Below are 13,125 nucleotides of genomic sequence, written 5' to 3'. Positions count from 1 at the left end.
TGGGAATGTCATGAATTTACATTCATCACTATTGTGTATGTGTCTACTGTATGACAACCAACAGCTAAGAAATGGCAATAAAGATTATTATTATTAATTCAGATCCTAACCCTTTACTGATGTTCACATTCAGTTAATGTTTACAATGCTTTTAATAGGAATTCTGAAAAACAAAGTCACATACCCCCCTCCTCTGACCGACAAGAACATGAAAAATCGCCTACGGGAGAAGTTGGCTGATTATAATCAAAGTACAATCTCATCAAGGACTTCCTCTGTATGTTCAAATGATGGTGTCCGTCCGGTGACAGACAATACGATAGCCCTGAAAAATTCACGGAGAGACCATTCTCGGGAACAGCTCAACGGCATAGCAATGAGTGTGCAAGTGTCGCCCACAAATGGGGAAACTTCAGATTCTGAGTAAGTATAATAAATAAGTATGCATAACCGGGCATTGGGTCAGATAGCGCAAGAACTATTCTGTGGAGCAGCCGTGAAGAAATGGGATGTGTATTAGGCCTCATTCAGAAGACAGTGTTTTTCACATACACAAAAAATGGTACTAGTGTCGTCAGTATGTCATCAGTGTTTGGTCAGTGTGTGATCAGTATTTGGTCAGTGTGTGATCAGTATTTGGTCGGTTTCACACATCCTGATATTTCCAGTACCCGAGATATCTGTGTGTCCGTGTGTGTAATACGTGCGGCACACGTGGCAACCGCATGAGTACCACACGGACGGCCGTCGGGGAAGAAAGGCTACAGTAAGTGCTGCTCCCCGGCGACTGGTGCTGAAGACAGCTCTCATCATTCTCCCCTGCTCTGCCGGCGATCGGCGCAAGCAGAGGAGAATGATAAGAGTTATCTTAAAGTCTGAACAATCACAGCAGGTGGGGGCTTTTGGGACTCCTACCCCCATCATCCGACACCTGCTGCCCCTAATAACAGTGACAGTAGGACCAGATGATCGGGGTATTTCTCAGCCGCCTCTTGTTATCTAACAAAATAAATTAATGAAAAAACAGATGTGGGTTCCCCCCTATTTTCTTGAACCAGGCAAAACTCACAGCTAGGGACTGCAACCCTCAGCCGTCAGCTTTTGCAAGGTTGGGGTTATCAACAATAGAGGGGTCCCCAGGCTGTTTTTTTAATTATTTAAATAAATAATAAAAAAAAAAAGGCGTGGGTTCCCCCCCATTTTTTGACAACCAGCCTTGCTAAAGCTCACAGCTGGGGGCTGGTATTCTCAGGTTGGTAAGGGGCCATTGATATAGGTCCCCCCCAGCCTAAAAACAGCATCTGACATTACAGAGGTGACATCAACCCCACAAATATGAACCCCACTTGCCACTGCTACAGGGCAAGTGAGAAGAGCCGGGCAAAGCACCAGAATAGGCGCATCCAATAGATGCATCTTTTCTGGGCAGCTGCAGGCTGCTATATTTAGGCTGGGGGGTCAATGGCCCCTTACCAGCCTGAGAATACCAGCCTCCAGATGTGAGCTTTAGCAAGGCTGGTTGTCATAACTGGGGGGGACCCTATGCCGTTTTTTAAAATTATTTATTTAAATAATTTTAAAAAATTGCGTAGGGACCCCTCTATTCTTGATAACTAACCTTGCAGAAGCTGACAGCAGACGGTTGCAGCCCCCAGCTGTGAGTTTTGCCTGGTTGGTTCAAGAAAATAGGGGGGGGAACCCACTTCGGGTTTTTCATTAATTTATTTTGTTATATTGCAGGCGGTGACTGAGGAATATCACGATCATCCGCTCCTGCTGTCACTGCTATTAGAGGCAGCAGGTATCGAATGATGGGAATAAGGCCGCCGTCACACATGCGAGTTTTACGGACGTAAGAGCGCAGAAACTACGTGCGTAAAACTTGCATAACATACGGCACAATGATTCTCAATGGGTCTCGTCCTATCAGCCGTATATTACGGATCCGTAATATACGGCGTTCTACGGCCGTACAAAATCGCAGCATGCTGCGTTTGTCAGCGTATTGCGCAAAAAAATCGCCAATGAAAGTCTATGGGGGCGAGAAAAATACGGATTCCACACGGACCAGCAGTGTGACTTGCGAGAAATACGCAGCGGTGTTAGTGAAAAGTCGGTAATTCAATTGCCGGCTTTTCATTTCTCCTGCCTAAACCCGACAGGATATGAGACATGGTTTACATACAGTAAACCATCTCATATCCCCTTTTTTTTTTGCATATTCCACACTACTAATGTTAGTAGTGTGTGTATGCAAAATTTCAGCGCTGTAGCTGCTAAAATAAAGGGTTAAATGGCTGAAAAAATTGGCGTGGGCTCCCGCGCAATTTTCTCCGCCAGAGTGGTAAAGCCAGTGACTGACGGCAGATATTAATAGCCAGGAGAGGGTCCATGGTTATTGGCCCCCCGTGGCTAAAAACATCTGCCCCCAGCCACCCCAGAAAAGGCACATCTGGAAGATGCGCCTGTTCTGGCACTTGGCCACTCTCTTCCCACTCCCGTGTAGCGGTGGGATATGAGGTAATGAAGGGTTAATGCCACCTTGCTATTGTAAGGTGACATTAAGCCAGATTAATAATGGAGAGGCGTCAATTATGACATCTATCCATTATTAATCCAATTGTTTGAAAGGGTTAAAAAACACACACACACACATGATTTAAAAGTATTTTAATGAAATAAACACAGCGGTTGTTTTAATATTTTATTGCTCTCTCAATCCATTTGCAGACCCTCGCTTGGCAAAACAATAAACCCACAATATACATACCTTCTGCTGACCCGTCACGTCCCACGAGGTAATCCATCTGAAGGGGTTAAAATAATTTACAAGCAGGAGCCCTGCAAATGCAGCTGTGCTCGTGCTTGTAATTCCCCAGCGAATGAAGGAAATGTAGGTCATTGACCTACATTTCCTTCAGTCGCGGTGATGTGCCCCTGCTGGATGTTCTCATGAACTGCAGCCTGGGAACTTTTTCCCACGCTCCAGGTCATATGAGGACATCCACCAGGGGGCGCATCACCGCGACTGAAGGAAATGTAGGTCAATGACCTACATTTCCTTCATTCGCCGGGGAATTACAAGCATGAGCACAGCTGCATTTGCAGGGCTCCTGCTTGTAAATTATTTTAACCCCTTCAGATGGATTACCTCGTGGGACGTGACGGGTCAGCAGAAGGTATGTTTATTGTGGGTTTATTGTTTTGCCAAGCGAGGGTCTGCAAATGGATTGAGAGAGCAATAAAATATTAAAACAACAGCTGTGTTTATTTCATCAAAAAACTTTTAAATCATGTGTGTGTGTGTGTGTTTTTTAACCCTTTCAAACAATTGGATTAATAATGGATAGGTGTCATAATTGACGCCTCTCCATTATTAATCTGGCTTAATGTCACCTTACAATAGCAAGGTGGCATTAACCCTTCATTACCCCATATCCCACCGCTACACGGGAGTGGGAAGAGAGTGGCCAAGTGCCAGAACAGGCGCATCTTCCAGATGTGCCTTTTCTGGGGTGGCTGGGGGCAGATGTTTTTAGCCACGGGGGGGCCAATAACCATGGACCCTCTCCTGGCTATTAATATCTGCCCTCAGTCACTGGCTTTACCGCTCTGGCGGAGAAAATTGCGCGGGAGCCCACGCCACTTTTTTCCGCGATTTAACCCTTTATTTTAGCAGCTACAGCGCCCAAATTTTGCACATACACACTACTAACATTAGTAGTGTGGAATATGCAAAAAAAAAGGGGATATGAGATGGTTTACTGTATGTAAACCATGTCTCATATCCTGTCGGGTTTGGGAAGGAGAAATGAAAAGCCGGCAATTGAATTACCGGCTTTTCACAGATATCGCGCTGTAGTAAATATTATATATATATATATATATATATATATGTGTGTGTCTTAATGACATATATATATATATATATATATATATACTGTATATATGTTTTCCCGAACATTTGAGCACATAAATCCATTAGATGTCGGTTTTGCAAGCCTGCGAGAAAATATCGCAGTACGGATGCCATACGGAGGATGCCATGCGCAAAATACGCTGACACACCCTGCCTACGGATCACTATTTTGGGAACATTTCTCCGTATTACGGCCGTATTACGGCCGTAAAATACGGACCGTATTGTCTTACGCCGAGTGTGACGCCGGCCTAAGAGTTCCAAAAGCCCCCACCTACTTTCATCGTTCGGACTTTAATATAACTCTCATCATTCTTCTCTGCTTGCGCCAATCGCCACTGCGGTGAACAGTGCTTACTGTAATGCTTCTTCCCCAGCGGCTGTCCTTGTGATACTGATGTATCATACGGACGGCATCCGTGTGCGGTACAGTACGTGTTTACACGGACCCAATGACTTGAATGGGTCCGTGTTCTCCATGCAGCTGCACAAAAAGGACATGTCGACGTGTGGGTCACTTGGACACACGGTCCGTGAAAAAACAGAGATATGTGCACAGACCCATTCATTTGAATGGGTCTACGTGTGTCAGTGTATCCAGTACCTGTGAAAACTGTCACCACATGTACTGGAGACACTGAATTGTGAAAGAGGCCTTTGTCAGTGTATCATCAGTATTTGTTCAGTAATTATATGGGGTATAGATTCTTACTAGTGTCAATATGGACACAAATGAAAAACATACTCGGATTATCAAAAGAAAACCAACAAGAGAACCAAACCGAGACACGGTGTGAACAGTGAGTTCAGATTACCAGGACAAAAAAATGTATGAATAAAAACTGCCTTTATTGAACAGTACAAGGGCTCACAATAAATTAATAAAATATCAAGTAAAAAGAGAACACAGCAATAAGTGTGTGTGTGTGTGTGTGTGTGTGTGTGTGTGTGTGTGTGTGTGTGTGTATATATATATATATATATATATATATATATAAACTGTAAAGTGGTGTTAGTGGACAAAAAAACATATACCGTATATGCTTGTGTATGAGTCGACCCGAGTATAAGCCGAGGCACCTAATTTTGCCTCGAAAAACTGGGAAAACATATTGACTCAAGTATAAGCCGGGTATACATTCTCCCCTAATCCCTATTCTGGTATGCATGGTTCCTCATACCCTTCGTTGTATGCATGACTCCTTATTAGCATCCTTGTCTGCACGGCTCCTTATCCCCATCCTTGTATGCGTGGCTCCTTGTATGTGTAGCTCCTTATCCCCATCCTGGTATGCATGACTCCTCATCCCCATCCTTGTATGCATGGCTCCTTATTTCCATCCTTGTATGCATGGCTCCTTATCCCCATCCTTGTATGTGTGGCTCCTTATCCCCATCCTTGTCTGCGTGGCTCCTTATCCCCATCCTGGTATGCGTGGCTCCTCATCCCCATCCTGGTATGCATGGCTTCTTATCTCCATCCTTGTATGTGTGGCTCCTTATCCCAATCCTTGTCTGCATAACTCCTTATCCCCACCCTTGTATGCATAGCTCCTTATCCCCATCCTGGTATGCATGACTCCTCATCCCCATCCTTGAATGCGTGGCTCCTTATCCCCATTCTTGTATGCGTGGCTCCTTATCCCCATCCTTGAATGCATGGCCACCCATGATAAAAGCATTAAAAAAAGAAAAATATCCTACTTACCTTCCCTGCGCGCCCTCGCAGTATCTTGTTTCGGTTTTCTGCAGCTTTTCCAGCCAGATGATCACGTGTCCCCGCTCACTCCTATGAGAGTGGAGAGAGGTGAATATTCATTACCTTAATGAGCAGGCATCGGTTAGAGCCCGGAAGCTGCTGGAAGCCAGCAGCTGCGGCTTTAACTGTGCATGCTCTACAAGAGAAATGAATACTCATTGCCAGTGCAGTGAATATTCATTTCTCTTTAGTAGCGGGAAGACGCTTTAGCTGCAGCCACTCCTGCCTCCTTTGACCCACTGCTCCCCCTCCCCCACCATAAACCGGGACAATGACTTGTGTATAAGCCGAGGGGGGCATTTTCAGCACAAAAAATGTGCTGAAAAACTAGGCTTATACATGAGTATATATATGGTGTATATATATTTATAAATCTTGATATCCATATAAATGACCCAAAAATATATAATGCAAACATGTGAGTCACCTGAGATACAGGTGCTCCTCACAAAATTAGAATATTATCAAGTTAATTTATTTCAGTTCTTCAATACATAAAGTGAAACTCTATATAATATATGAGTCATTACAAACAGAATTTTTTCAAGTGTTTATTTCTGTTAATGTTGATGATTATGGCTTACAGCCAATGAAAACTCAAAAGTCATTATCTCAGTAAATTAGAATAATTAACAAATAACACCTTCAAAGGCTTCCTACGCATTTAAAAAGTCCCTTAGTCTGTTTCAGTATGCGCCACAATCATGGGGAAGACTGGTGACTTGACAGATGTCCAGAAGGCAGTCATTGACACACTGCACAAGGAGGGTAAGCCACAAAAGGTCATTGCTAAAGAAGCTGGCTGTTCACAGAGTGCTGTATCCAAGCATATTAATGGAAGTTGAGTGGAAGGAAAAAGTGTGGTATAAAAAGGTGCACAAGCAACTGGGATAACCGCAGCTTGAAAGGATTGTTAAGAAAAGGCCGCTAAAAAATTTGGTGGAGATTCACAAGAACTGGGCTGCTGCTGGAGTCAGACGTATCCAGGACATGGGCTACAAGTGTCGCATTCCTTGTGTCAAGCCACTTATGACCAATAGACAATGCCAGAAGCGTCTTACCTGGGCCAAGGAGAAGAAGAACTGGACTGTTGCTCAGTGGTCCAAGGTGTTGTTTTCAGATGAAAGTAAATTTTGCATTTCATTTGGAAATCAAGGTCCCAGAGTCTGGATGAAGAGTGGAGAGGCCACAATCCAAGCTGCTTGAGGTCTAGTGTGAAGTTTCCACAATCAGTGATGGTTTAGGGAGCCATGTCATCTGCTGCTGTAGGTTCACTGTGTTTTATCAAGACAAAAGTCAGCGCATTCTCCCTCAGGACTTGGCACCTGTCCGCACTGCCAAAAGTACCAATACTTGGTTTAAAAACAACAGTATCACTGTGCATGATTGGCCAGCAAACTTGCCTGACCTTAACCCCATAGAGAATCTATGGGCTATTGTCAAGAGAAAGATGAGACACACCAGACCCAACAATGCAGACAAGCTTAAGGCTGCTATCAAAGCAACCTGGGCTTCCATAACATCTCAGCAGTGCCACAGGCTTATCACCTCCATGCCACGCCGCATTGATGCAGTAATTGATCCAAATTAGCCCCTACCAAGTATTGAGCGCATTTATTGAATACACATTTCAGTTTTTAAAGTCATTTTTCAAGCTGGTGCTATAAAGTATTATAATGTTCCGAGATAAAGACTTTTGGGTTTTCATTGGCTGTAAACCATAATCATCAGCATTAATATAAATGAACACTTGAAATAGATCACTCTGTTTGTAATGACTCTATCTAATATATGAGTTTCACTTTTTGTATGGAAGAACTGAAATAAATTCACTTTGATGATATTCTAATTTAGGGAGAAGCACCTGTAGTTATAAGTCCCTCCTCTGGTTGCTACTGGCACTCTGCACTTTATACATACATCCATGGATACAGTGAATTTCGATGTTTTTGCAACATTTATTGCTGTGTTCACTTTTTACTTGATATTTTATTAATTCATTGTGCGCGCCTTCTATACCACACCACTCGCCCTAGTACTGCTCAATAAAAGCAATTTTTCTTCATACATTTTTGTCCTGGTAATCTGAACTCATGTGTCTCGGTTTGGTTCTCTTGTTGGTTTTCTTGTCCTATATATTGACTACTGTCAGACTGATTGAGGCAGGCTATCCTGTTATTTTATAGGGTAACAACAAGCAATCTGATCCCCTTGGAGGAGAAAGTCAGATTTTAACAAATGGGAAACGTTTTGTAAAGCAATACAATTGGTAACTAGATCTCCTCCACATCACTAGTAAAACTGCATGGGTACCGAACTGGGCCAACTGGTGGCAGGGTTGTCCTTGCATGCTTGTTCTGTGAATACCTTCTTTCCTTGGATGTATGCATGAGCAACCAACTAACCTCAAATATGTATCTAACCCTAACCCTGCATGGTCCCTTCTTTTATGAACAGCGGCAGTAATGAAACTTCAATTTGAATCATCAGGAAACTGTGAAGGCTGACAGTGATCGGGAACCCTCGCCCCAAGCTTGTGAAGCCCTGGACACCTGGGATAATACAGAAAAGCACAAGTGTTGTGGTTGAGGATATATTGTTGCTAATGCAATTACCTAATACGGCAGACTTGTGACTGCTTACTAATATACATATCTATCGGAAGGCTGTGCTGTCAGCACCCAGTGCCAAATGTGTGACAATAAGCAAGGTTCCGTTGCCCTGCATGAAGAGGACATCACAGTAGAGACTGGCGGGGACCCGGAGCCATACATTGCAGAGGAGGCTGCTTTGTGGTGCAGTCTAAGCTATCGACTCTTGAATTAATGTAAATACAATGGGCCTACTATGCTGAAATCGGTAATCTACAGACGGCCCTTTCCTCGGGGGCCCCGTCACTGCTGATTTGCTTGCGTTCTGTCACAATGTGACTTTCCAGCCTGCTGAACAATATGCACCGGAATATGACACCAAGTGCCCTTCATTCATTTCACCACGTTCTAATGTGTCTTAAAAGTCTCACCCGATGTATAAACCTGTAACACTGATTGTAGATATTTTTTATATATTTTGTATGAAGACTTTAAAAAACGAGAACTCTTTTTGTAAATTTTCCACTAGAACTAGTTTTTCTTCAATATTCTGAGACCTGCTGATGACAGATATTTTTATATTAAGATTGCACAATGTTACTTGAATATTAACAATTTATTTTTCAGAAAATTCATTATTATTTTTTATTTTAAAGTGAAATTTGTAATGGTGATTATTTTACAAACTTGTGTCCTAAGCCACGACAAGAATCATTGTGCTGCCAAGTAACTGCTCTCCTTGTCGTTACCATCACTTCACAATCTCTACTTTCTATGGATTTCCATCCGGCTGTAAACCTTTCTGGGGTTCCTTTTCATGTCATTGTACAGCTGGAATATGTTGTCCACCATAAAGAAAATGCCACTAGGTGTGTGTTTCATCAGACCTGACATCACCATGTGCTCGCATACATTGCAGACTGTGATGTGAGAATGTGAGTGCCATTGTGTGCTGTGCCCCTACACCTCTGTGGCCAGCTACCGACGCAGCGTCCAATAATTGAACGTGTATATTTATTTTATTGGCTTCCATTTATTTTGGAAGGAGCTGATCAGCTTTCGTAGAGCCTACTGCAGTCACTGGAGTTTGTACATACACAAGGAAGCCATATTGTACTACAGAGAAGATCTTCCTCACATAGGTTAGCTTTAAAGGGAATCTGTTAGCAGGATTTTTGCTATGTAATCTGAGGACAACATGAAGTAGGTGTTAAAATACTGAATTCAACAATGTTTCACTATTCATTTCACTTCTGGGACTAGCTAAAGCAAGAGCACTGGTCAAACCACGCCCCCTCCTGTGATAAGCAGCTCATCTCAATAGACAAATGTACATACAGAGCCTGGTGTGGGTGTGGCTAGCTTTCTCAGCTCTGCTTCATGCTACATCTAAAAACTCTGATTGTGTCACAACGGCTGCACCCAGTAAACTAAGTGATACATCATTGGATTCAGGGTCTCTTTGCCTACATAATGCTGCTCTCAGATGAGGTAGTAAAAAAGTCTGACAGATTCCCTTTAAAAAGTTGCCCAGGATTAGTTAAAGGGTTGTCCGATATCAGATTGGCAAGAATCCGAACCATGCACCCCTAACAATCAGTTCTTTGCAACAGCCGCTACACATTGGGCAGAGCAGTGCTGTACAGCTTCATTCAATGTTCACATCCAGTCACCACTGAGGGTAATAACAGCTGATCGGGTGTTAGGGGTCCCGCCTGTTGGACCCCACTGATCTGATATTGATCACTTAAGTCATCAATGCTGTATTCTTGGACAACCCCTTTGAAATGGGGACTCTTAACTTTTTAACCCCCCCAATGTCTTCCTTTTGCGCCTCAGCAGTAACAGCGGGCAGGGTTTACCAGTTTTGTTGTCCTATTGCATACAGAGGGGTGCAAGTGGCTCCACCTTCAATTAGTGCCTTACGGCCCATTTACATCAGCCGATTTAGGCCAGTAACTGTAGTCAGCTGGCTATGTTCACTCAGGTTTTTTTTTAGAAAGAGTGACAGAACAAGGTACAGAACAGTTATACAGTACATGTTATCGGCAGCACATCATTCATTAATGTGGGTGATGTGCATACATAAAAATCTAATTGCGCTCATTCTCTGGGTGACTACCGGCATTTTTACCCTGACACATAATCAAGTACAAGTGTTCTTATTATTGCCGATATGCCAATTATCAATAACTTCAGATTTTTGAGGAGCAGGATGGAAACAACTACACCTGACACAACGGACAGCACAGTTGTTGAAATGACTGTCCAGCACCAAGCAGGTATCATGGACGTGCTCTATTAAACTCTATGGGACATGTGCACACTACCTGTTGGATGCTTGCCCCGTGTCTCGCCTGGTGTGGACCCGCTCATCGCTCATAGGCTCACACATTGCGGAAAAATTACACTGTAGAACTGGCCTCTAAATTGACGGTGAAATGGATTGAAGGCATAATCCACGCCACATAATTTCTACAGTAACAGCCATCATTCACTAACATTGTACGATGGGCTCTGTAGCAATATTTCCCCAACATGGCTGCGTGTATGACAGAGAAGGCCAACCAATACACATGGAGTAGATGTTTGGTGTCAAAGAAGTGCCTTACAGCAAGTCACAAATGTTGGCTTTCTTCCTTCCATGGATACATTCAGTCACAGTGTTGTTACCTCATTTAGAGTCCAAGCTTTTATCAAAAAAATAAAAATGTCCATTTCCGAATTCTTTGTATATGTTTTCTGTCTACATCAGTGCATTTTTGGAGTCAGTTAGTGTGCAGCATCTATGTACAGAGGTCCATTGCAGATAACGATTGTAGAATGTACATTGTGACCCTGCTCAATGTTTGGAAAGGCAAACAAGTGTTAAATATTGGCAAGGTGTTTTGTAATTTTTAAAATTATTTTTATGACAAATACTACACACTGGATTTTTTACATGTATATTTATTGATGTACAAAACACTGGAGAAAAACTGAACTGATGAGATGGAATGGTAAATTAAAATGTTCAACTTGTCTTTGCATTGTTCATTATTTATGTATTACAGAAATGCATTTAGAAATATGAATTATTGATACGAGCAAAAAAAAACAAACCTAGGTACCTTACTAGTTGTTAGGCTCAAATTTTTGCATATTTATTAAAAAAGAAACTGAAATATCACATGGTCATAAGTATTCAGACACATTGCTCAGATACTCATATTTAAGTCACATGCTGTTTATTTCCTTGTGATCTTCCTTGAGATGGTTCTACGCCTTCCTTCGAGTCCAGCTGTGTTTAATTAAACTGATGGGACTTGATTTGTAAAGGCACACACCTGACTATGTAAGGCTACTTTCACACTAGCGTCGGGCCGAGGTCACCGACGCTAGCGTTCTCTGCGCCGCACAACGGGGGAAGCGGATGCATTTTTCCAGCGCATCCGCTGCCCCATTGTGAGGTGCGGGGAGGTGGGGGCAGAGTTCCGGCCGCACATGCGCGGTCGAAAAAAGCGGACCGTCGGCAGCAAAAAACGTTACATTAACATTTTTTGCTCCCGGCGGATCGCCACAACACGGCGCAACCATCTCACGACGGTTGCGACGTGTGTCAATGCGTCGCAAATGCGTCGCTAATGTTAGTCAATGGGAAAAAAATGCATCCTGCAAGCACTTTTGCAGGATGCGTTTTTTTGCCAAAACGACGCATTGCGACGTATTGAAAAAAACGCTAGTGTGAAAGTAGCCTAAGAGCTCACAGTGCATGTGAGACCAAATGAGACTCATGAGGTCAAAGGAACTGGCCAAGGAGCTAAGAGACAGAATTGTGGTAAGGCACAGATCTGGCCAAAGTTATAAAATAATTTCTGCAGTACTCAAGGTTCCTAAGAGCACAGTGGCCTCCATAATCCTTAAATGGAAGACGGTTGGGACCACCAGATGTCTTCCTAGTCCTGGCCGTCCAGCCAAACTGAGCAATCATGGGAGAAAAGCCTTGGTGAGAGAGGTAAAGAAGAACCCCAAGATCATTGTGGCTAAGCTCCAGAGATGCAGTAGGGAGATGGGAGAAAATTCCACAAAGTCAGCTATCACGGAAGCCTCTCCTCAGTGCAAGACATATGAAAGCCTGCATAGAGATTGCTAAAAAATAACATGAAGGACTCCCAGACTACAAGAAACAACATTCTCTGGTTTGATGAGATGAAGAGAGACCTTTTTGGTGATAATTAGTGTTGAGCGATACCTTTCGATACTTGAAAGTATCGGTATCGGATAGTATCGGCCGATACCCGAAAAATATCGGATATCGCCGATACCGATACCCGATACCAATACAAGTTAATGGGACACAAGTATCGGAAGCTATCCTGGATGGTTCCCAGGGTCTGAAGGAGAGGAAACTCTCCTTCAGGCCCTGGGATCCATATTCATGTAAAAAATAAAGAATTAAAATAAAAAATATGGATATACTCACCCGTCCGGCGGCCCCTGGACCTTACCGATTGTAACCGGCAGCCTCCGTTCCTAAGAATGAGGAGTTTAGGACCCTCAATGACGTCGCGGCTTGTGATTGGTCGCGTGAGCGGTCACATGAGCGGCACGCGACCAATCACAAGCCGCGACGTCATCGAGGGTCCTAAACTCCTCATTCTTAGGAACGGAGGCTGCCGGTTACAATCGGTAAGGTTCAGGGGCCGCCGGACGGGTGAGTATATCCATATTTTTTATTTTAATTCTTTATTTTTTACATGAATATGGATCCCAGGGCCTGAAGGAGAGTCTCCTCTCCTCCAGACCCTGGGAACCATACACTGGGAACTTCCGATTCCGATTTCCGATACCACAAAAATATCGGAACTCGGTATCGG

The 13,125-nt window shown here is 43.3% G+C and overlaps 1 protein-coding gene across 3 annotated transcripts in view; it reads left to right on the top strand.

Annotated features, from left to right (window-relative positions):
• Nucleotides 1-10,981, top strand: part of CELSR1 (cadherin EGF LAG seven-pass G-type receptor 1) — a 233,652-nt gene extending 222,671 nt beyond the window's left edge. For 2 of the 3 annotated variants that reach the window (XM_077264845.1, XM_077264847.1), the window contains exons 34-35: nt 159-423; nt 8,136-10,981. In XM_077264845.1, the coding sequence (XP_077120960.1) occupies nt 159-423; nt 8,136-8,160 (290 nt within the window). In that variant the 3' untranslated portion in view covers nt 8,161-10,981. The remainder of the gene's footprint in view (nt 1-158; nt 424-8,135) is intronic. The other variant, XM_077264846.1, reaches the window with a different exon arrangement.
• Nucleotides 10,982-13,125: the final 2,144 nt, after the last annotated feature.

This window comes from Ranitomeya variabilis, chromosome 5, assembly GCF_051348905.1.
Source record: "Ranitomeya variabilis isolate aRanVar5 chromosome 5, aRanVar5.hap1, whole genome shotgun sequence".
Classification (NCBI taxonomy): domain Eukaryota; kingdom Metazoa; phylum Chordata; class Amphibia; order Anura; family Dendrobatidae; genus Ranitomeya; species Ranitomeya variabilis.
This window is presented reverse-complemented; position numbering and strand designations above follow the sequence as displayed.